Genomic DNA, 25,082 nt, shown 5'->3' on the forward strand with positions numbered 1-25,082 from the left:
ATAATCAATTAGCAGACCGTTGCTTCTTCACCAATGGTCAAAACCTTTGTGATAATGTGACAAATTATAATTGTCATATATTGAAAATATCTGTTCTAACCTTTTTTCCATTTAATCTTCCTGGTTCCTTGGTGACTACTCTACTTCTGAGTTATTTATTGCTCATGCAGAATAATAGTTTACTAGGAAGGGAATAGCAGCGTAGATCAAAATCTTTGATGTAATAGTATCCTCCTCTTCAGTTCTAAATGAGTCTTTTGATATTAGTGGAGTGCTGGGTAGAAAGACATCTGATGAAATTTCACATGGTGGCAGATAAACCCTCAACATTAATTTGTAAGATTTGGAGAGTACACTTATTGCTCAAAGCCAGAGGTTTGCTCTGTGATGAGTTTAATGGCTTTGGGCAAACTGGGATTCTGTGAAGGGTACTTTAGTTTTCTTTTCAAATTCAGTTGGCTTGTAAGATCATTTGCTTCCTCGCTGGCCTCTGATTCTGACAGGGAATGTGGCATAAACACTGACCCATTGTTCCCTGGCACACATTTATTGTCTACATTTATAGTATTGTGTCCCCTGTAGAGATATTATGCCAGTCTAATCACCTTAAACTCAGCAAATATGGAGACTATCACTTGGGTACAGTGATTCACATTCAACAAATAAATAATGGAAAGTCAGTCTCCTTTTCTTCATTTGTTTATGAAATGTTTAATGTCCATAAAAACTACAAAACTCATACTGTAATATGGTACACTACATTTCTGGTTTGCTGGAGAAACAAGTATCACTCTGAGGTATGAAGTACCTCTAAGGAGAAACTTGTTCTAAATCAAAGTTAGACTTGTACAATGCAATGAGGTTGTACATAACTACATTAATAACTTTATTTTGCTATTTTACACATTACACAACAAGATGTGCGAAGCCCCAAATGAATTCCTGTTTATACAAATTGGTATCTATTTCTCACCTAAGAAGTTTGCTTTCTTGAAGCAAATAAAAGTATACGGTCACAAAATAATAATAAAATGAATCCTTTATAAATTGCCTATTATTGATACTTTAGTCTAGAAATGTGCTAACAGTTTCTAATAAGTTGCATGTACCTTATGCAAAGAAGCAAATTGCAAAGCTTGAATTGTTTTAACAAAACATGCTGCAAATCAAGCCAAAAAAATGAAGATTCTCCATTGATATTTTCCGCAAAGAGTCTAATGAGCTATGCATTTGTAATCAACTACCTGTTTGCCTTTATGTCCATTCATATTTCTTGCACAATTTAAAAACAATAGATCAGAATATCTTGTTAACACTAATTCAGTTTGCCTTGACCAAAATAACTGTTCATCATGTGCATCAGCCAAAACTTTTAAGTTCTGTTGCATACTGAGAGTTTGGAATTTTATTAAGCATGAGATTATATTTTTTTTTAAATCCTTTATACTAATTTTCTTTGTTTAAAAAAAGCAGACTTTATTTTGAAGAGCAACAGATATAAAGTTGTTGATTCCCTTAGTAAAACTAGTTTTAACTTTGTCATCTTCCCTGTGAAGACCTCAACTATGTGGTCATTATTCCAGGTTGAACCTTGGCATAGTGTATTAAATAGATCAAATTACATATGCGGTAGACAGCTGTAATAGATGCATAACTTTATGACGTAACTGAACAAAACTGCTAATGTGTTTTTATATGCTGTTAATAATATGTATCGGTTTCTGTTGAAAATAAAAGCTGCAATCATGTTGTCTACAACTACTTCTGCCCTTTAAAGAACATTTAGTTAAGAGGGTTTTATTTTTGGGAAGGGGAAATCTGTTCAAGGTAATACAATTGTCCCAGAACAGTTGGTGGCTATTTGGCCTATCATGTCTGTGCTGGTTCTCCATATGAACAATTTCCCTCGTGTCTTTGTCCCACCTTTCCTGCAACCTAGAGTATTCTTCCTTTTCAGATTACAATACAATTCCCTTTCAGAGACCACTCGTTCCGTGAAACTTTTCTTCCCCTATACAACTTCTGTTTCTTTCATCAATTATTTTAAATCTGTGCCCTCTTGTTCTTGATAAGTGGCAAGTTTCTACCTATCTACTCTGTCCAGATCCCTCACGCTTTTGAATACGTCCATCAAGTATCCTTTCAGCATTCCTTTCTTTGAGGAAAACAGTTCCAGCTTCTCCAGTCTAAGATAAGCTATAGTCATTGTCAATGCAGCTAGATTGTCAGATGAACTTCCTGTGGAATATTGTATAAGATGTTATAGTGAGGAGTTTTCTTTATATTCACTCATGGGGTGTAGGCATCACTGGCTAGGCCAGCATTCATTACCCGTCTCTAGTCGCCCTTGAGAAAGTGTTGGTGAGCTACCTTCTCTAATTGTTGTAGGTAGACACACAAGACCATTAGAAAGAGTTCCAGGATTTTGATCCTGCAACACTGAAGGAACGATGATGTATTTTCAAATCAGGATGGTGAGTGGCTTGGAGGGGAATTTACAGATGGTGGTGTTCCTATTATCTGCTGCCTTTGTCCTTCTAGGTGACAGTGGTTGAGAGTCTAAAAGGTGGTGTCTAAGGAGCATTGATGAATTTATACTTGAATTTTGTAGATTGTACACACTGCTGCTACTGAGCATTGGTGGTGGAGGCAGTGCCAAGCTCCTTATATTGTTTGAGCTACATACATCCATGCACATGGGGCGTATTCCATCATACTCTTGACTTGTGCCTTGTAGATTGTGAACAGGCTTTGGGTAGTGAGGGGATGAGTTATTTGCAGCATTATTCCAAGCCTGTGACCTGCTGTTATACACACTGTATTTCTACAGGTAGCCCAGTTACATTTCTGGTCAATGGTAACCTTCATGATGATGACGGTGGGAATTCAATGATGGCAGCACCATTGTTAGAGTGCAAGTAGTAGAAAAAAAGTAGCTGATTTCATATTACTGCTGAACTGTTGCAGGTAGTACTCCTGAACCTGGTTGTGCAAGTTACTTGCGAGTCTTTCCTGTTTTCAACCATCATGTTACTCCGTTCCTGCAAGGAAACTCTATTAAAAAAAAGTTTAAAGCATAGGGCTTGGCATTTTTTGTGGAACATTTGAAACTTCCTCGACAATGTTGGTTGGGTAAAGTGGTATTCCTGACTGTTGGAATGAACTAATGAACCAGGTCTCACTAAATATTAAATTAGTGTAATTTAAATACCTGCAGTATATTTGAGTGTTTTCCGAGAGTTAGTTTCTAAATTGAGTTTTGAAATGAGTATTTTTGAAAACGTTTTCTCAGGGAATTTGATATAATTAACTGGCCAATTAATTTAATAGGGTATTACTTCCAGTAATACTTTCAACATCAATCTTTTAGTTCTTCCATTTTTCTAGTGGCCTTGCACAAATGACCTTGGTTTTAATAAAGCTTAAGATAAGGAAACAATAAGTTCTGCTTTGGCATGTCCCACTGAAGTGTACCACCATTGCTGGAATTCAACAGATCAAATAAAATCAAGTTAATTTGTGGTTAGCTGCACCATGGGACTAAGGAATTTGGTACAAGTTTATTACAAGCAGTCTCATAATAATGAAGCAAACTTTAAAAAGTTTTATTTTGGCAAGTTCTTATTTGCCATTGCAGTTTTCAAAATGACCTTAAGTATGTGTTTATAATGTAATAATCAATATTAGTAAAGTAATTTAAATAATGCGGAAGTATAGTATTTAATTGTTCTCCTAAATAAAGTACAAATTTACCTATTAAATGTTGCACAAATTTTACCAATAAAGCACAACAAATCTTGTTAATTTCTGTTAAACTGCAATTTAATAACAGTAGAAAATAAGTACTCTGTCTCAAACTCATATGTGATAACTAGCTGTTGATAACCACATTAAACCCTGACACTAAGATGAATATTGGCCCCAGTTAAAAGCTGAATTATCTTGTGATGTACACCTAATTTAGGTATTCTTTTGGCTGAACTAGCTTTATCAAAGTGCTGGAAAAGATGGAAGTCTACTCAGCTGAATATGCTAATATTCCTTTGCAAGTACATACATGCCAATCTGTAAGATGAACAAAAGTTTTCCACCAACTGCAGCCCAATAAACTGACAGGTCACAAATTGTCTAATTTCAGTATACGAAAGGACAATTAGCAATATAGAAGTTACGTGAATATGCACAATTGCTAGAGTCATGTGGATTATTTTGTATTGGAAGTGTTACTTTGACACCCAACTTACCCCACTCAAAGCAGGTACACCCCAGAATATTTTAAATTTTGACAAAGGGCTGATTTTTCAAAACATTTTCACCAAGGGAAACACCATACTGTTTGAGAGCAACAGTCTGGAACAAGATGTGTAGACCCATTACAATAGGTAAGGAGATCAGAGATGCTGTTCTCAGCCTTCCTACCAAGACTTACACTAGTTGTTAAATAGCTAGTGGTGACACTGAACTTGGACTACTCTCGAACCAGGTGTAACTTTCAACAGTGTTTGTCATGAAATTGTGCTAGTGAACATTGGGAGGCGATTGCCTAGTGATATTATTGCTGGACAGCTAATCCAGGTAATGTTTTGGGGACCCAGAGAGGAATCCCACCACAGCACATGATGGAATTTGAATTCAGTTAAATATCTGAAGTAATCTAATGATGATCGCAGACCCACAGCATTGTGGTTGAGTCTCAGCTGCCCATTAGGCACTAAACGCTGGCATAATGACCCTGTCATCATGAATGAACTAAAAAGAAAGATTCTAAACTGGTTGCAACGAGGCTATGTTAATGGCTTAGTTCACTAATTGTTGGCATCCCTTCGTCGGTATGGGCAAATACTGAAACCCATGAAACAATCTTTTAATTTGATGAATTTGCTAACACTTCAGTGTTACTATGCTTCTGAATGTGAATCTCTGTATACTTTTCCATAACATGCATTATCAGTCCAACCCTGTTTTTCAGATCTTGACATTGTTAAGTATAGTGACAGGAATAATCAAGTGAAACCAGAAACTATTTTGGAAATAGGGCATATCACTTTGTCCCATGGAAGCATATGCAGCCCAGATTGAAGAGAATAAACCATTGCATATCTGTCAACAGCTAGCCTTCCCATCCTAACTCAACTCTAAGTAAAATAAAATGTATTTAGAAACTGCATTTCCTTAGTTAAATGTAACTTCGTCAAAGTTGTCAACATTAGTCTGTAGTAACTGAGCATAACTGATTATCTTTTATTTTAGCTCCAAGTTTGATGCAAATTAAAGAAAAAATGTCTAATTGATTCTACTTCTACCAAATCAATGACAAATTACATTTAAAAAAGGCATTTTTAATATATTGCCATGTTCCATCTGTTCTGATACTTCAGTCCTGCTCTCCAAGCAATCTGATTGATGTTATGAACCCACATTGCTCCTGGGAAAATATATTTTTCTTATGAACCACTGATACATGCATAAACTTTTGGGTTTGGGGAGAGGTGGTTCATGTTTTTGCATTTTTTTGTTATATCTGAGAAGTGAGCTTCAAAGTTTTCCTTGGAGTAGTCTGCTCTCTAATTCTTAAATTTGCATTTTATTTCAGATTGTGAAATTAAGTTTCACATCATTTAATCCTACTGATGACCACAGTGACATTTCTGCTGTAAAATTTTAAAACTGTATTTAATTTCTCTTTTGTCTCTTTAAAGAGCCCCTTAGGGCAGCTAGTAATTTTCACTTAAATCTGTAATTATTTTCAGACATATAATTGCATGTGAATGATTTAGCGGAGAGATGAAAGGAACATCTCAAAAGCTTTGCATTGAAAAATCCATCAGTCCATAATTCTGTAAGAAAATGCAATACTAACTTAAATTTCCCATTTATGAAGTCAGAAATTGCCTAGCGCTCAGGGCTTGAAGCTTTGAGGGCGAATCTTCATTTCAACTTGTTTCAGTGAGTAATTTGAACCACGCCAGCCGTACCATGTGATGCCATCAGAGTTTTGAGTGTGCTGTCCTTGGCGATAGTAAACTCCATTCAGATTGGAATCTGTGCAGCAGTTGTACCAGTAACCACCTGCAGGAGACAAGATAATAGGCCATTGTATAAATTGTGGTATTATTTCTTATGGTTAAAAATTAGGGAAGTAGCAGAGGAGGTGATTGGAGATAATGGGAACTGCTGATGCTGGAGAATCCAAGATAACAAAGTGTGAAGCTGGATGAACACAGCAGGCCAAGCAGTGTTGCAGGAGCACAAAAGCTGACGTTTCGGGCCTAGACCCTTCATCAGAGAGGGGGATGGGGAGAGGGTTCTGAAATAACTAGGGAGAGAGGGGGAGGTGGACTGAAGATGGATAGAGGAGAAGATAGGTGGGGAGGTAGGGAGTGGATAGGTCAGTCCGGGGAGGACTGACAGGTCAAGGAGGCAGGATGAGGTTAGTAGGTGGAAAATAGAGGTGCAGCTTGAGGTGGGAGGAGGGGATAGGTGAGAGGAAGAACAGGTTAGGGAGGCGGGGACGAGCTGGGCTGGTTTTGGGATGCATTGGGGGGAGGAGACGAGTTTGCCTGTGCCGTATCTGCTCCCAGGGTGAGGCATTTCACTCCCGCACATCCCAGATGTCCGCGTTCTTCAACCCCCCCCCCCCCCCCCCCCCCCCCCCCCCCCCCGCAGTGGTCGAACACCCTTGATAGTGTCTCCCGCAACACATCCCTCACACCCCGCTCCCGCAATAACCGCCCAAAGAGAATCTCCCTAGTCCTCACAGACCACCCCACCAACCTCCAGATACCATGCATCATCCCTGACACTTCCGCCATCTACAATCCGACTCCACCACCTAAGACATTTTTCCATCCCCACCCTGGTCTACCTTCCGGAGAGACCACTCTCTCCAGGACTCCCTTGTCTGCTCCACACTGCCCTCCAACCCCACCATACCCAGCACCTTCCCCTGCAACCGCAGGAAGTGCTACACTTGTCCCCACACCTCCTCCCTCACCCCCATCCCAGGCCCCAAGATGACTTTCCATATCAAGCAGATGTCCACCTGCACATCTGCCAATATGAAATACTGTATCCACAGTACCCATTGTTGCTGCCTCTACATTGGGGAAACCAGGCGGAGGCTTGGGGACGGCTTTGCAGAACACCTCTGCTTGGTTCGCAGTAAACAACTGCACCTCCCAGTTGCAAACCATTTTAACTCCCCCTCCCCTTCCTTAGAGGACATGTCCATCATGGGCCTCCTGCAGTGCCACAATGATGCCACCTGAAGGTTGCAGGAACAGCAACTCATATTCTGCCTGGGAACCCTGCAGCCAAATGGTATTAATGTGGACTTTGCAACCTTCAAAATCTCTCTTTCCCCCACTGCATTCCAAAACCAGCCCAGCTCGTCCCTACCTCCCTAACCTGTTCTCCTCTCACCTATCCCCTCCTCCCACCTCAAGCTGCACCTCCATTTCCCACCTACTAACCTCATCCCACCTCCTTGACCTGTCTGTCCTCCCCGGACTGACCTATCCCCTCCCTACCTCCCCACCTAATCTGTCCTCTCCTCCTATCTTCTCCTCTATCCATCTTTGGTCCACCTCCCCCTCTCTCCCTATTTATTTCAGAACCGTCTCCCCATCCCCCTCTCTGATGAAGGGTCTAGGCCCAAAACATCAGCTTTTGTGCTCCTAAGATGCTGATTGATGGTGACATTTTTTTTAAATTGGAAAGGCCAGGTGGTCACAGTGTCTTTCCAGGCGCAGTTTAAATTTTTCTTTTCAGTGTATTCATGGAATTCACTCAATTAGTAGATTATAGATCATTGATCATAGAATCCCTGCAGTGTGGAAACAGGTCCTTTGGCCCAATACATCCACACTGACCCCGAGACAATCCCACCTGGACCTATTCCCTTAATCTACATATCCTTGAACACTTAAGGGCAATTTAGCAAGGCTAATCCCTATAGACTGCACATCTTTGAATTGTGGGAGGAAACCGGAGCACCCAGAGGAACGCAGACAGAGAGAATGTGCAAACTCCACACAGACAGTTGCCCGAGACTGGAATTGAACCCGGGTCCCTGGCGCTGTGAGGTGGCAGTGCTAACCACTGTGCAGTCATGCCCCACCCCAATTATGCAATATATTTTCATATTTCTCGGCAAGCATTACTGTTAAAGAGTTTTTCTATTTTTGATCACATATGCCCAGTGTAATGAATTATTTTGTGGAAGGCTATAGTTTTCCTTCTCTAACTTAATTTTAATATAGCATTTTGCAAATGAACACTAACTGAAAATTCCTTGATCCATCAAGAGCACAACAAAGTCTTATTTTCTTTATGTTTACTTATTGGCTCTTACCTTTGCGGAAGTATGCACAGTTGTCCACACACTTGTCATTGTCTTTGTCCTTTGTACTGAAGGCAGTATTGTTATGGTATCTGAGTGAGTCCCGTTTGGCTGTCCCATTGTAATTTCCAATTATTAATTTGTAGCTGTTGAATTCATCGCTTATTGAAAAGTAGTCGTATTCTGCATAACAAGTATGTCCTTCCCAGTCCTATTGTTACATAAGCAAGTAATTAAACAGCCCACTTACATTGATACAAATTGTTACCAGCACATTGTAAAAATTTAATGAATGTATTAATTCACATTTAGTTTATATTTCACTTTTTAAGGTGCAAATTTAAATGTTACATGACTTACTGTGTCCAATTCCGTTCATTAAATGTTTCAGCTGAAATAGAATTCATTATTTTGGAAAAATGAATAAAAAGAAATTCTAATGGGTTACCTCCATATCAATTCTGAGTATACTTGGCTGCCTAGTTAACCGAAAAATGTGATCATTGCCCAGCCAGAAGTCCCCACGGATGTTGCCAAACCCTCGCTTGTACTGTTTCCAGTCACGGTAGAAAGAGCTTAGTCCAACTTTTCGACGTTGTATAACAGTCCAGCCGCCACCTCCAGTTTCCATGTCACAGTATACCTGTAGTAGTCCAAACAAATATTCAACACATCATAAAGAGTAATCTTGAAAACTGATGCTATTAACTAGACTTCCACTTTCTGGTAATAAGATTCAAAGCATCATTCGCTGTAAGTTTGGGCCCATAACCTATTGCCTCATCATTTGGATGAATGCAGAATTTTGTTTTGGATTTCCTGTTTGGTAAGCCCAATTAAAAGCATTATGTAAAAGATCTCAAGGAACAAATTTGAAATTCAGGGAATTAGAAATAAAAATAAGGACAATTTACTGTAAAAAATAAAATAAAAGTAACTTGTAAAAACAAAATGAGATGGTAATGTTTCAAATGTAATCCTAAATTAATTAATTGATTTAAGGTGGGAGAATGTGGGCATCGATTATGATTATTCTGTTTGCAAATGCTAGCGGACTGTTTATTTCCAGTTCATTGTATTCTACTTCTATTAAATTACATTCTTTTCATGGATTCCTGCTACTGGATCAATCAGATTTTGAAAAAATATAGTTGCTGCTTTCTTCCTGTTATGGAACTTTGCACCCTTTCAGTCTGATTTCATTGTCTGTGGCAAAAAGCAAATGATTGAAAATTTCCTGATTGACAGTGAGCTCATAAATTAAAATGGATTTGAATCATTGAAGCAAGCTTTAGTTTAACTTGGATAAAGATAACTGAAAATGCATTAAATATTAATTATTTAAAGAACAGAGCAGTAACGTTTTTATTTAAAATTCTTATTCTGGGCACTCACAGGACATATCCCCTCCTTCAACAATAAAATCCATAAAATGTATAGGTCAAATTTACAATGTTTATAATGATCAGTAAAAAGAAGAGACAATATTGGACAAGCACATGGACATACATGGAATAGTGTATGTTAGATGGGCTTCAGATCGGTATGACAGGCCGGCACAACATGGAGGGTCAAAGGGCCTGTACTGTGCTGTAATGTTCTGTGTTCTATGTTCTATAATATATATATATATATATATATATATACAGTATTCATGGACAGTTCTCATACCAGAGTATAACCTTCACAAATGATAAATAACAAATGTTTGTGTATTGCAGTCCACCAATTTAAATATTTTGTAACAGTGAAGCATGTGCAAAAGATGACAAAAGTAAAGAATGTTTATTTCAAACAGTATAACCTCAAATTCTGGAGTTCCTAGGAATTCGTCGGCAGGCAGCTTGTATACTCCAGATATTCGATAATTTTTCTGGTAGAGTGATGTGCAGTCATACATGGCATCTACGAACAAGAAATTAACGACTGCATTACTATTTGAGTTCCCATGTTTTAAGTCAAACTGTTATTGTTACTGCATATATTTGAGCAAAAATAAAGACTGGCCTGCTTTCTAATAATATCTTTATAAAACATTTTCCATAATGAGAGGTACAAATAGGAACTGTGATTGAAATCTGTGCTGATATTCGGTACTCACTTGACCAGGAAAATTCAATTCATTGTCTTAATCACTGTCAATAAAACAATGCTAAATAGTTACAAAATCCATTACAGTAAGGAAGCACTGAAATAAGTTGAGCTTTTTTTAATCTTTCAAATATTAGCTGTGAGAATATTAGCAAATGCAGCATATGTACAGGTCACTTTGAAATGTTCTGTACGTCATTCCTCTGAAAATTTTGTACGTATTACATTGGCATTATTTTCCTGTGGGTACAGGCTTGTGTTTTGCTATAACCATCTGAATTAAACTGCTCATTTCATCCTAATTTATCTTTGTTTTCAGTCAATTTTGTTGTCTTCTTCTTCTGCTTTTGAGGGGATGTATAGACATCATAAATGAATTACTACATTTTGCTCTGTATCCCATAGCTACCGAACCCTTCCTCACAAGGCATTTATCCATTTCTCTCCTAAATGTGTTGATAATGGCAGCCTTATTAGTGGATCCAAGGACAGTTTGGTCAGTGCTTTAACTACTCTCTGGTTAATTTTTTCTTAAACAAAGATTATGTATTCACCTGCATCTTTGATGTTCAGAACCACAAATTACACTTCATTGACACACCGGAGAATACTCTGATTTGATTTGTATGAATTTTCTGTATACTGCTGTCTAGGGCTAGAAAAAACTTGTAGATGTTTACTTTTGAATAAACAGGAGAGTCGATCTAATTTTAGTGACTTGGTTTAAATACTGTTTTCATCTTTCAAAACAAAACAAACCAGTGAGCGTACCTGATCCCTGTTGATAGAAATAAATCAGCCATGCAAATTTATAGCTTTTCTGTATTTTCATTAACTGAAACAAATTAATTATTTAATCTTTATGAGTTCAAAGGTTGAAACAGTCAAGACCTACTCCAGTTATACGCTAGATACTGGCTGTTACATGTGAAGACAGTGCAAACTTAACTGAAGCCAGATGTATGCACTTCTAATTAAACCCATTTTAATTAATGTTGATGAATAGTTTTTGACGTAACTTGGAAACACATCCAGCTTTAAATTTAATTTGTGCAGATTTCGAACTAAATACCTCCAATTGATTTAAAAAAATCTAACATTAACTTACAGAAAATTTAAATTTTCATTGCACTCTGACTGTCGAAAGTGATATATCATGAATAGGTTAGTGGTATGTTGTTTTGTGTGTATTCTTCAGTTCAGCAATGTTTTTTGAACTATTTCCAAAATATGGTTCAGTACGCAAAGCTGTGGCTTGTCAGGTGCCCAGAGTACAGGAAAATTGCAGAGCTGGGTTGTTCAGTGGAAGTTTAAATAAATATGAGCACACTTCATAGCAAAGACACAGAAACAACAATAAGGGAAAATACATTATTTATAGAACTCTGGACTCCTAAGAGAAGTTGAACATAGTGTCATTACAGCAGAGAACTGTTAGTGCTCTAGAATGGGAAATATGCAGCCAGATAATTTTTGTCATTCAGGTGACTGAATCAGAACAATTTTGGTCTTTCAGATACTTGACACTTCTTTTACATTTACTTCCTGTACTAAAATGGCTGATTTGAACTTTGGTACCAAATGAGATACTGCAGTTGGCATTAGGACTCTTGGACCAGGGAGGGCAGACACCAACTTGGTTTCTTGCTTCCAATCACTTTACTGCTGAAAAAGCTTCCCCATACGTAGGCATTTTGGGAACATTATTTGACCGAGTTGTTGAGGCTTCCCTGGCACATGGCTGCCAACATTATTTTCTTTTTGTCTTGCATAAAGTATGGATGTTTGAGCCAATATTTTAGTTCTTCTCCTAGAAGATAGCAACAAAAGAAGACAGTTGAATTGTGCCCATGTATAAACTTTTGTGTACGTGGCCGATGTTCTGTTGCCTGTTCAGTAAATGGAGTCTCGTGTGTACAAAAATGTGAAATAACTTCTGATTTGATGCTGATGTATTACAATAAGATGTGTAAATATTTTTGTTCTAGATTTAATGTAGTCTTTCTAAATGCCTGAGGTTATCTTGCAAGTAACAATTTGGTTTGTTTCCCAAAAATGAAAATCTTTTCATTGTATGATTATAGAATGTCATCGAAGAACAGAATCCCTTCAATGCAGAAAGTGGCCATTTGTCCCAACGAGTCTGCACTAGTCCTCTGGAGAGAATCCCACCCTATCCCAGTAACTGCACATTTTGCTGTAGCTAATCAACTTAGCCTGCACATCCTAGGACAATACAGGGCAGTTTAGCATGGCCGGTCCACCTAACCTGCACATCCTTGGACTGTGGAAGGAAACTGAAGCACGTGGTGGAAACACACGCAGACATGTAGAACATGTAAACTCTACACAGACAGTCACCCAATGTTAGAATTGAACCTGGCTCCCTAGCACTGTGAGGCAGTAGTGCATTGAAATGTCATAAATTGACTGAGGAGCTGGATATTTCTAGGATTATTACAAATTATAGTCATTTTAGAGTCAGATGGTTTAACAACTGTTGCAGCAATTCGCTCAAACAATTTGATTGTATCTTAATGAAAATAGCCTCTGGATCTTGTGGATAGATGGGCCTTTCCACCTTACATAGTATTTATATTTCCCTCCATGTGCTATCTGCATCAAAAATAACTTTTATAATTGCACATTTTGTGATCCTTAATAATTGTCTTGAAGTTATTTTTGTCTGTTGTTTTTCTCATCCTCCATTGAAGTCACACTCATCTGATTATTAATCCAGAGATGGTGAGCATCCTTCAATGACTTCATCAAATGGCCGTATTTCCTGAGCAAATCTAAACAATAAGGACACTTGCCAGGCTCTTCAGTCATCAAACATATCACAAATGAGGCTGTCCCTTTCTTCAGTAAAATGGTTTTTAACCACCTACGATAGAATTGTTTTGTAATTGTTGCAATTACGATTTGCAGAACTTAAAATATAAATGGTCATTTTGAACTGTGCACAAAATTCAGAAATTTTATATTTTCACTTTTTCGGGTTAATAAGCATTCTTCATCAGTAGAAGGCATCTTTAGATCATTACGGTGTCAATGTCTGTAATCTGTCAACTGTTGAGGTCTATTTTAGTGCTTCAGTTAGATGGTACTATATTGGTTGAATGTCTTAGACATTTAAAAAGAAACTTAATTCTGACTGAAACCTTTTCCAGTTATTTTAAACCTATTTAACAGCTCATTCATTTTGCAGAATAGGTCCACCACCAATCTCCCTCCCCAACTTCTCACCTGCCCTCTTACTCTCTCCAAAAAACTGCCAACATCTTTACTTTGAACTTTGTGAAATGGCAAACTGATCTAAAATTTCACCAAGCTCTCCTCAAACTAATGCACTGTAATGTTGATAGACTCCTTCTATAAATATTAGAACACAAAAAGGCTAAAATGTCAGCCTATTTTCCATCCCTTCTGCTTAAGTTATTGCTGAGGGGTGCAGTTCGAAAATGACAGCTATGGAACAATATTGCCATATTGAATAAGATGTGTCATTTTTAGAACAAAATCCGTTAAATGGCTAGGTAATTGACAGTAAAATACAATTGGTGTCAGATTGATCCAGTTAGTTTAAGATTAAATTTGATATTCTTACCTCCAAGGTTAGTTTGCTCATATTTAAAGAAATCCACCGTAAGTTTTACTTATGGTAAAGTGGCACAGACAATAAAAATATGAAGGACCACTTTCTTTTCAAGGCAGAAAGTTTGTCTAGAGTGCCATTGGACATTTTGCATTCATCTGGATAGCTGCATGGAGCCTTACTTTAATATCTCACTCAAAAGATGACACCGTGACAGTTCTGGGTGATTGTTGCACTGTATAAATGTGTTACCCTAGCCTTGGAATTGGGTTTGGATCTGCAACTGAGGCAAGAATGCCACTATTGATCCATACTGATAGTTTTGTCCTTCTGCATTGCAGGCAGTACAGACAATTGGGTCTTCATCTATAGCAGAACTGAATAACAAACAACCTCGCAGCTTAATTGTGAAAATGTGAACCTATGAATGTTGTTGAGTTCACAACTCCAGTTTCAGTGGACTGAATGGATGGAGACAGTTCCTGATTTCACAGAGCTCAATGTGTCAATAGAAACTGAACCTCTGAGTTTAATGTCACAAATCCAATAAGTGCATAAATGATTCCAGAATCTTTCTGACTTCTTTAGGTGAGGTGAGAAGCAAGATCCTTTCGGGCATTGTTTCGGATAATGATTGAATAGTGAAAGAATGCCATTTGATCTGCTTCAGTAGCTGGTGAAAATGCAAGATTACTGAGATTTCTTGTCTTCTTTGACTCAGTCTCTGACAGAATCGTGTGAATCACAGGCTCGAGGTCTCTGAATGGAATGTGTGTTCTTTGTATGGACTCCAGCTACATGTGCAAATATGACTTTGCAACTGGACTGCTAAACATGCAACGTACAAGCAGGAGCTGCAAGGCATGGATTTCTGTTTTGAGATTGGAGATAGAAAGCCCTTTGGTAGTTTCACGAACTTATCCTGAAGCTTTTAGCTTTGACAAGCTCTGCTTTGAGGAAATTTGCACCAGTGAATGGAAAAGCGGGGTTCCTGATCATTACAATATAATCCTGGTTCACAAGTTGTAACATGTGCACTGTTGAATACAGCCTGGGATCCCATCATGAACTTGTCACTCATGCCCTGCCTCTGTTTTTGAAGTGGTGGGGAGGAAACCAGGCTTGCCTTTGCCATTTTAAATTTAGAATACACATAAATTCAGCCATAATATAAAATGCGATCGGAATGAATGATTTTTAAAAATTTAGTTTCATATGAGGAGAAAGTTTATCCCGCAAAGTTCGAACTTACAGATTAAAAGCAACTAAATTGCCAGTATACATCTCTGTTCTCACTGTTGCAGTTGATTTGAAAAGTTTTGTAATTTTGAAGTAAAAATAACTGTGATTACTGCAGCATTTAAGTACATTATGAGCTAACAGAATTTTTGAAATTTTTAGATGAAATTTTTTGGACTGTTCAAATTTAGCATTAGTACATTTTGTGCTAAAACAGAATGTAATTTGAACATAATAGCTCTTTGTGGCAAAATCAACTCAAACTCTAGTTACTTGAGTAACTCCATGTCATGTACTGGCAGCATTAAATATATTGACCTTCTGTAAACGATGAATGAGCAATTTAATGTTGTTTAATATATAAACCAATTAAAATTTAGTGTTTTGTGGATTACTTTAACAAGACAGAAAAAAATATTGAAAGTACTGCTTTACTTTTAGTGTAGGTTCTTGCAGAAAGAAAATGTAGTGAAATGAAATCTGTTAATAAGTAAAATGGAAAACTAGTTAGTAGCCTTGTTCACAGAGAATGCTGGAGAGTTTGATTTGGGTTGAGTGAGTTCAAAGGCACTTGTATTTTTTGGAGAAGAATCAGCTGTGCTCTTTCAGTTCAAATATGATCCCAGATTTATTTTTTGTGAGCCATTGTACACATAATTGAAAATTTTCCGGATGATGTACGAGTTTGACTGGGATCTCGCTCAAGAAGATTGGGAAAACCCAGACTACATTATACAGCTGTGTTTTATTAAGTAGAAATTTGGCTTTCATTTGACAAGCTTTGTCTGATAATGCTCCTGTAAAGTCTCTTGGAATAATTTACTGTGTTAAATGCGATTTACAAGTGGTTGTTGTTCGTAGTTAATCAATGTAAGTTGTTTCTTCATAATACTGATATATAAATGTGAAATATTATCTTTCTGATTAATTTCAACTATAAAGAAATAACAGTAACTATTTTCAAACTGAAGAGCTTTTAATATTTTTTCAATGGCTAAAGCACCTTTGTAGCAGTTAAATTTCAACTGCCTGTGATTATTAATTCCAAATCCGACCTTATGACAAATACATTTAATAACATCTTCCTTCCCATCGTTCACTCATCAAAATAATCTACTCTTACCTGTTGATGTTTCTGTAACTGTTTGGGCTGCTTGAAGCTGAATAATGTCTATCCGATTGTTGACTTCAGAGTATTTTCCTTCAGCTTCTGTAATGCGAGATTCCATCTGCCGATAGCCATTTTCCACTTCCATCATTTGCATGACTACATTTATCCAGTCAGTCTCCTGTTTCCTACTGAGCTCAGCCAGAATGCTAGTCAAGTTGGCCACCTGGATCTTCAGCTCTTTAAGATCATCACAGCAGGTCATAAGTTTCAGAATATTGAGTCCTCCTGCAGCTCCCCTTCTCCGGGGTGCTTTCTGAACACGGCTATAACTTGGAGAAACAATGCAAAGGAACAAAATGAATGAAAGAAGCCAAAAACAATTTTTGACCATCATTTTTGGAAATTAATTAATATAAAAATCTTTTGTCCTTGAGTTTAAACACTTGCCACTTTGGATTGTGTTTTCAAAAACAGTAACAAAACTGCTGATTTACTTTGATTGTTTCAAAATTTTGTTTTAGTAGTTTAGAATAATTAGAAGCTTTTTGAGAGAAATTCGTCTTGTGCACTTCATCCAGTAAAGATTGAAACTTGCTCGCTTTAAGTATTCCTGGTGTCCTTTTCTGAAAAATGTAGGCGGTCTTGAAAATAGCCCAGACACAGCATCTTAAATACCTAATGCATCTTTAGTCTGTGCCCCTCCCATTCCCTGCGCATGTGGCATGCTCCTCCCAGTCCATCAATTAGCCTCAGGTGCTGACAGGAATGTGGGCTGGAGCTTTCTTTGGGAGAAGGATGTCTTTTGTTTGAGGTTGGTGAGTTAAGGACTTCAGTCCTGTCAGCTTTTCTAGGTTTTATATTACCAGTGTTGCAGAGGAAGGTAGAAGCAAGTTTATTCTTACCCCCCTCATTTCTTATAGATACATGACGAGTTAAACTATTCAAAGTTATTACAAGTTGAGGAATAACTTCCAATAGTATACCACACTCAAATAATCACAGTGATCTTAAGTGGTTTCCTATGAGTTTTTAAACGTAAAATCTATTGTACATCATGTTAGAAGAAATATGTTTTGAAAAGTAACAAAACAAAAAAAGTCAGCAATTTTCCTTTTTGTGCAGGCAGAGCACTATAAGGTGATTACTTTAGGCTGCTAAAATACTTAAGCGACATACTGTTTCACTTACTTGTGCAGCTGATATACATTTTATTGAGGTTAGCCACATCAGACTCATGTTGCAGATTTATCCTGCAGTCTTCATTTGTAATCAAAATTATATTTTAAAAGTTGCCTGCATTTTTATTTTGTGATGTACTTCACATGTTTAACTGAAGTTTAAGATAAACTGCTTTAAATAATATTGCAAACAGTAAATCAAAGCCAGCTCTTCCAGAATTTCAGATACATCTTCCCACATTTTCCTATATTACATACCATCTCCCGAGATTTTACCCTATCACTTAACCTGTCTTGATCTCTCCATAGACTCTGTCCCATTCTCACTACTTGCCTTCCCATCTATTTTTGTATCATCGGCAAACTTGGCTATGGCACATTCACTTCCTTCATCCATGTCATTAATATATATTGTAAATAATAGATACTCCATCACGAGTCCCTGTGTCACTCCGTATGTTACAGGTTGCCATCCTAAAAATGATGTTATGTTCTTTGACAGGATGAATAGTAGAGATGATTATTATTTATGTGGAGAAAGTCTGCAAAAAGCTGCAGCACAGATGGATTTTGGAATTCCCATGTATAAATCTCAGTAAGCTACATTCAAGTTCAGCCGGTGATGGGGAGGAGAAATTACTGTTGGCCTTTATTTCAAAGGGAATGGAGTATGGAAATATGGAAGTCTTGGAGAAAAAACTATACAAGACGTTAAGTTAGATAACTGTGAGAATACTGAGAGCAGTTTTGGCCTATTTGTCAATGGAAAGACAGACTGGGATTGGAGGTAGTCCAGAGTATGTTCACCAGGTTGATTTCAGATAGGGAGGGATTTTCTTATGAGGAGACATGAAGTAGTTTGGACCTGTACTGAATAGAATTTAGAAGGATGAGGGATGACCTGATGAAACATACAAGCTTGTTAGGAAGCTTGACAGGGTAATTGTGAGATACAGTTTGGCCTTGTCAGATACTGTAGGACCAGAGGGCGCAATCTAAGAGTAAGGGGTTGCCCAGTTAGGATAGAGATGAGGAAGAAGTTCTTCTCTGAGGGTGATGAATCTGTGGAATTCTTTACCGCATACAACTGTCTGGCTGGGTGTTAAGTATATTCAAGACAAAGATAAATTTTTCAATCAGTAAGGGAATCGAGAGTTATAGGGATAAGGCAGGAAAATGGAGTCGATGATTTTCAGATCAGCCATGGTCTCATTGGATGGTGAAGCAGACTCAGTGGACCAAATGGCCTGTTTCTGCTCTTTATCTTAATGGTCAGTTCGCTGGTTACAAGTTGCCATTTCTAAAATGCCCCCTTTATCCCAATTCTGTCTTTTAGTTAGCCAGTACTCCATTCATGCTAGTGTCCAAGCTGAACACCATGACCTCTTATTTTAGTAAATACCCTTGTGTGCGATATCTTATTGAATGCTGTTTGGAAATTAACACCAAATTGTGGCAGTTTCTTTAGCGGCTCTTAACTATGACCGTTTAAAATCTTTTGACATATGTTAACTAGGAATAATAATTATAGCCGTTTACCAGATATTAATTTTATGGAGTTTTATGACTGGACAGAACATTGTAATTCACAAATTGCTAATGATCCTTTCATTTTCTCAATGCTGATTAAATAAATGCCACAACCTGTCTCCTAAAATTTACTACTTTTCAATCACCAATGTCACTGCAAAATATACCTCTGTGAACAGGTTTAGTACTGATTGTTAAAAATGTATATCTTTAAAGTCCTATTATAGGAAAGATGTGGATGCTTTGGAGAGGGTTCAGAGGAGGTTTACCAGGATGCTGCCTGGACTGGAGGGCTTATCTTATGAAGAGAGGTTGACTGAGCTCGGTCTCTTTTCATTGGAGAAAAGGAGGAGGAGAGGGGACCGAATTGAGGTAGACAAGATAATGAGAGGCATAGATAGAGTTGATAGCCAGAGACTATTTCCCAGGGCAGAAATGGCTAGCACGAGGAGTCATAGTTTTAAGCTGGTTGGAGGAAAGTATAGAGGGGATGTCAGAGGCGGGTTCTTTACACAGAGAGTTGTGAGAGCATGGAATGCGTTGCCAGCAGCAGTTGTGGAAGCAAGGTCATTGGGGTCATTTAAGAGACTGCTGGACATGCATATGGTCACAGAAATTTGAGGGTGCATACATGAGGATCAATAGTCGGCACAACATTGTGGGCTGAAGGGCCTGTTCTGTGCTGTACTGTTCTATGTTCTATGCTCTATGTCCCTTGTCTCCCATGCAGGTGGATTGTCCACGATTTCCACAAAAGAGACTGCATTAAAGCAACTTGCTCCCATGCTTATCCACAGAACTTCATTTCACCAGGAGCTGGAAGCAGAGTGCTTCATTTAACACTTCTGCAACTCACTTATTGAGTCTGGCCTCGGATGTAAATACCATAAAGTAATGAGTATTTGTTTATTGACAGCAATAACATATATTTAAAGTAATTCATTACTAGATTGAAGAAATACAAAATACAGAATCTGCATTTACAGGAATACAAAATACCACTATAAAAGCCCAAATTACAATAGCTCTAATTCTTATATTTCTGCAACAATATGTGCATTGAAATCCAAATATGAGTTTTGACGGCTGAGACTATGAGCCATAGTCACTCCAGAGTGGACATGGATTTGTTGGAAGTTCAATATTGTGACATTTTAATATCAACAGAATATTGACTGTGAAATGTTCAATTACCTTTCTTTACAGACTTGGGCACAGGTACCCACTGTGTCCTCCTCAGACTCCTGTCATTGGTTTTCTCATTCTTTTGGACCATCATCACTTAGTTCCACTCCTCCTCATCAAACCACAGGTAAAAGGTCCCAAAACGGTGCTTTGTTTCTACTTCTTGATTGTGATCTTTTCATTCTCTCCAGAATTTATCCTTACCCTCATCACACATTTTCAACTGCATTCTAATTCTTAGTGACAATGTCCACAATCAGCTTCCATATGCCCTATGACACGAGTCGGTACTTTGCAATTTCTTTTATAATTTTGCTTGTCCAACCTGCTTTCCTGCATGAGCTGCAGTTTTCTCCAGTTTAACACGGGGGGAGAAACTGCTGTAATTCATTCTGCATTGGGTTGAAGACAGTACTGTTGAAGGTGGTGGATGAGGTTCCAAAAATGGACTGCTTTGCCCTAGATGGTGTCAAGCTCCTAGAATGTTGTAAGAACTTCACTCATCCATGCAAGGGGATGATATTCTATCACAATCCTGAATTATGCCTTGCAGATGGTGAACAGGCATTGGGGAGACAGGAGCCAAGTTACTCACTACTGAATTCTGAGTAGCTGACCTGTACTCATCTCCACAGCATATATATGACTGACCCAGTTCATTTTCTGGTCAATGGCAATCCCCAGGATTGATGGTAATAGCACTGAACATTAGGAGGCAGTGTTTGGATTCTTGCTTGTTTGAGATGGTTGTTGTGTGGTCATGAAGTTACTTAACACTTTTCAGCTTGAACAGAGACTTGGAAGATATCAGGAAGCTACCAGAATTTTGATCCAGGAGATTGTCTTTAAGAAGAGCCTTGCAAAAGGGAGGATTGAAATTAAGGGGAGGATGGCAAAATTGTCAGGTCTGGATAGCTAAAAGCATTCATTGGGTTGAAGAAAAGAGAAAAAATCAACAAGAGGCAGAAAAGAGTAGATTTGTAGGACGTTATAAATCGGAAATAGAAATAGAGGAAGTTAAGCTCTGAAGGACTCAAAACAACTTAAAACAAATACTTTCCTGGATACTACCTCCCCCTACCGGACTCCTATCACCCTCTTGATCATGAAACCACCCCAGACCACCAACACATCATCTCCCAAACAATCCACAACTTCATCACTTCAGGACCTTCCATCCATAGCCTCCAACCTCATCATTCCCAACCCCGCACTGCCTGTTTCTGTCTCCTTCCCAAAATCCACAAACCTGACTGCCCTGGTCCGCCCATTGTCTCCGCCTGCTCCTGCTCCACCGAACTTATCTCTACTTATTTCAACTCCATTTTCTCCCTCTTGGCCCAGCAACTCCCCACCTACATCCGTAACACCACCGTTCCCCACCTCCTCCAAAACTTCCAATTCCCTGCCCCCCAACACCTCATCTTTATGTCCAGTCCTTATACACCTGTATTCTCCATGCAGATGGCACAAAGGCCCTCCGCTTCTTCCTGTCCCGCAGGCCTGACCAGTCCTCCTCCACTGACACCCTCATCCGCTTAGCTGAACTCATCATCACCCGTAACAATTTCTCCTCCAATTCCTCCCAGACCCTACAGACAAAGGGGGTGGCTTGGGTACCTGCGTGGTCCCAAGCTATGCCTGCCTCTTTGTAGGTTACGTGGAACAATGCTTCTTCCATACCTACACTGGCCGTAAACCCAACCTGTTTCTCCGTTACATCGATGACTGTATTGGCACCACCTCATGCTCTCAGGAGCTCAAACAGCTCATCCACTTCACCAACACCTTCCACCGCAACCTTAAGTTCACCTGGACCATCTCTGATACCTCTCTCTCCTTCCTGGACCCCTCTATTTCCATCTCTGGCAACCACCTAGAAATCGACGTCCATTTCAAGTCCACCGACTCGCATAGCTACCTAGAATACTACACCTCCCTCCCACCTTCTTTCAAAACTGTCATCCCCTATTCCTAATTCATTCTCCTCTGCTGCATCTGCTCCCAGGATGAGGCATTCCACTCCCAAACATCTCCGATGTCCTTGTTTTTTAAGGACCACAACTTGCTCCCCTCAGTGGCCGAGAACGCCCTTGACCATGCCTCCCGCATTTCCCGCAACTCATCCCTCACACCCCCTCCCCGCAATAATAACCAAAACAGAATCCCCCTCGTCCTCACGTACCACCCCATCAATCTCCAGATCCAGTGCATCATCCTCCGACACTTCCGCCATCTGCAATCCAACCTAACCACCAAAGACATTTTTCCCTCCCCACCCTTATCTGCTTTTTTGGAGGGACCACTCCATGATCCCCTTGTCTACTCCACACTCCCCACTAGCCGCACCACACCCAGTATTTTTCCCTGCAACCGCAGTAAGTGCTACACCTGACCCTACACCTTCCCCCTCAATCATACCCCAAGCCCCAAGAAGACCTTCCACATCAAGCAGATGTCCATCTACACATTTGCTAATGTGGTATACTGTATCTGCTGTTACAGATGTGGCCTCCTCTACATCCGGGAAACTAAGCAGAGGCTTGGGGACTGCTTTGCAGAACACCTACGCTCTGTTCACAACAAACAACTGCACCTCCCAGTTGCGAACCATTCCTACTCCCCCTCCCATTCCTTAGATGACATGTCCATCATGGGCATCCTGCAGTGCCACAACAATGCCACCCGAAGGTTGCAGGAAAAGCACCTCATATTTCGCTTAGGAACCCTGCAACCCAATGGTATCAATGTGGACTTCACAAGCTTCAAAATCTCCCCTCCCCCAACCGCATCCCAAAACCAGCCCAGCTCGTCCCTGCCTCCCTAACCTGTCCTTCCTCCCATCTATCCCCTCCTCCCACCTCAAGCCCCACCCCATCTCCAACTACTAGCCTCATCCCGCCCCCTTGACCTGTCCGTTCTCCATGGACTGACCTATCCCCTCCCTAACTCCCCACCTACACTCACCTTCACTGGCTCGATCCCCACCTCTTTGACCTGCCTGTCTCCTCTCCACCTATCTTCTCCTCTATCCATCTTCTATCCGCCTCCTCATCTCTCCCTATTCATTTCAGAATCCCCTTCCCCTCCCCCATTTCTGAAGAAGGGTCTAGGCCCGAAACGACAGCTTTCCTGCTTCTCGGATACTGCTTGGCTTGCTGTGTTCATCCAGCTCTCTACACCTTGTTATCTCTTTCATGGACAGTACTCTGGTTTGTCTGTCCTTCCATACATCAATGATTCAATCACTCCTTTTACCACTTTGCACCCGTTTTCCGAATGAGATCATCAATAGTCACTGTTTTGATCAAATTATTGAAAGTTATCATAAAAATCACAAAAATGAGCTTTCAACTCAGCTGTGATTTATGTAATTTCATTTTGCAACATTTTGAAGATGCAAAATGAGCTTTTTCCTGGATCTCTTGAAATGGTGCTCTACATCTTTGTAATAGCTGCAGAGGTTGTTTAGAACTGAGTGGACATAATAATGTGTAGATGTACATTTAGTAATGCTTTAATGTCAGGCAACGATGTGTTACACAGTAATTCCATTACAATGATGTAAGAAATGACCGGACTACTTATTATTCAAAAATAAATTGTTCTTTAGTTAACTTTACAGTTTCAATCATAACAAAGTTTCATTTTGAAGGGTTGATAAAAAATAAACATTTTCTAACATATCATTAAGGAAAACTTTAGCAACTAACTAAAACATGAGTTAAACAGCTGGAAGCTATGATTGAACTGCTCAAATTCAAACAAAGCTGATTCAGTTGCAGCACATCTATGGGTATTGATCTTTCTCATTGCAATTGTTTTCATTCCCTTCATCCTTCAATATACTTACTTATAGATACTGGTCTGGTTGCCATTGTAAATGTTAGTCATATGTTAATGGAATCCAAGACAGTTGGAAAGATTAAATCAAAAGAGAGTTTTTTTTTGACATTCTCAATCTTACATCTCTCATTCCACTCAGTGTTACAGGTGCTCGTGTATTCACATAATTAATTAATAGCCATCAGCAGTTTATTTTTAATCTTAAAGAAAATCATCAGTAAATTAACAGAGATCTTAGCATGTTTCTCTTTTATTCCTTCAAATTCAAAGCTTTCATAAACTGCCCAAAGCTAATAAAAAAAATTTTCTTTTCTCATTATATTCACAACGTTAAGATAACCCGTATTTCTCATGCTTTAAAAGAAATTATTTTTCCACTTAGAAATAGATACAGATCAAGTAAAGAAATTTTTTTTTATCCCAACATCTTAATGCAATATTCCCTGTGCTCGTTATAACACAGCCGCCCTCTTTGAAATCATTTAATAATTTCTTACAGCAAGCATTTCTTTTTGTAAAGCATTCTGACATGCATCAACCCATTTTATTTTAAGAGACCTCTTTTTCCAACATTTCATTCTAATTAGTGAGGTCAGTTCTCACCCTTTTGTCTGCGATGGATTTTGTCAAATGCGCATTGCCCGAAAGAGAATGATTATCCATATAACATGCTATGGATTTTGTTTTCCCCTCAGGTTTCATCTTTGTGAGATGTCCTTCTGAATTTTAAACAAGAACACCCCTATATTTGTTGGTTCTATAGTGCCAGTGTTTCAGCGACCAACTACCCTTTTTATTTTCTTGCCGTCCCAGGTCAATGGCTAACATGTATCATTCTTTCTAATCATGAATATGATAAAACCTTGCTGTGTACTACAATGTACATCTGGAAGATTCACATGTGAGGCATTGCTAAAAATGAGTAACTTTATGTTTTATGGTTGAGCCAAGCAATGGAAACTT

At 38.8% G+C, this 25,082-nt stretch overlaps 2 protein-coding genes across 5 annotated transcripts in view; one reads left to right on the forward strand and one right to left on the reverse strand.

The window, feature by feature from the left end:
- mtor (mechanistic target of rapamycin kinase) overlaps nucleotides 1-25,082 on the forward strand; it is a 366,257-nt gene that overhangs the window by 151,169 nt on the left and 190,006 nt on the right. The gene's annotated exons all lie outside the window — the stretch shown is intronic.
- LOC125466569 (angiopoietin-related protein 7) lies at nucleotides 687-17,037 on the reverse strand. Its single transcript, XM_048561205.2, has 5 exons — nucleotides 16,393-17,037; nucleotides 10,146-10,246; nucleotides 8,790-8,984; nucleotides 8,354-8,552; nucleotides 687-6,069 (listed from the first exon to the last, which is right to left on the reverse strand). The coding sequence occupies exons 1-5, from the start codon at nucleotides 16,772-16,774 to the stop codon at nucleotides 5,900-5,902; spliced, it is 1,047 nt and encodes a 348-aa protein (XP_048417162.1). The 5' UTR covers nucleotides 16,775-17,037; the 3' UTR covers nucleotides 687-5,899.

The sequence above is a fragment of the Stegostoma tigrinum genome, chromosome 28, assembly GCF_030684315.1.
Source record: "Stegostoma tigrinum isolate sSteTig4 chromosome 28, sSteTig4.hap1, whole genome shotgun sequence".
NCBI classification, from domain to species: Eukaryota; Metazoa; Chordata; class Chondrichthyes; order Orectolobiformes; family Stegostomatidae; genus Stegostoma; species Stegostoma tigrinum.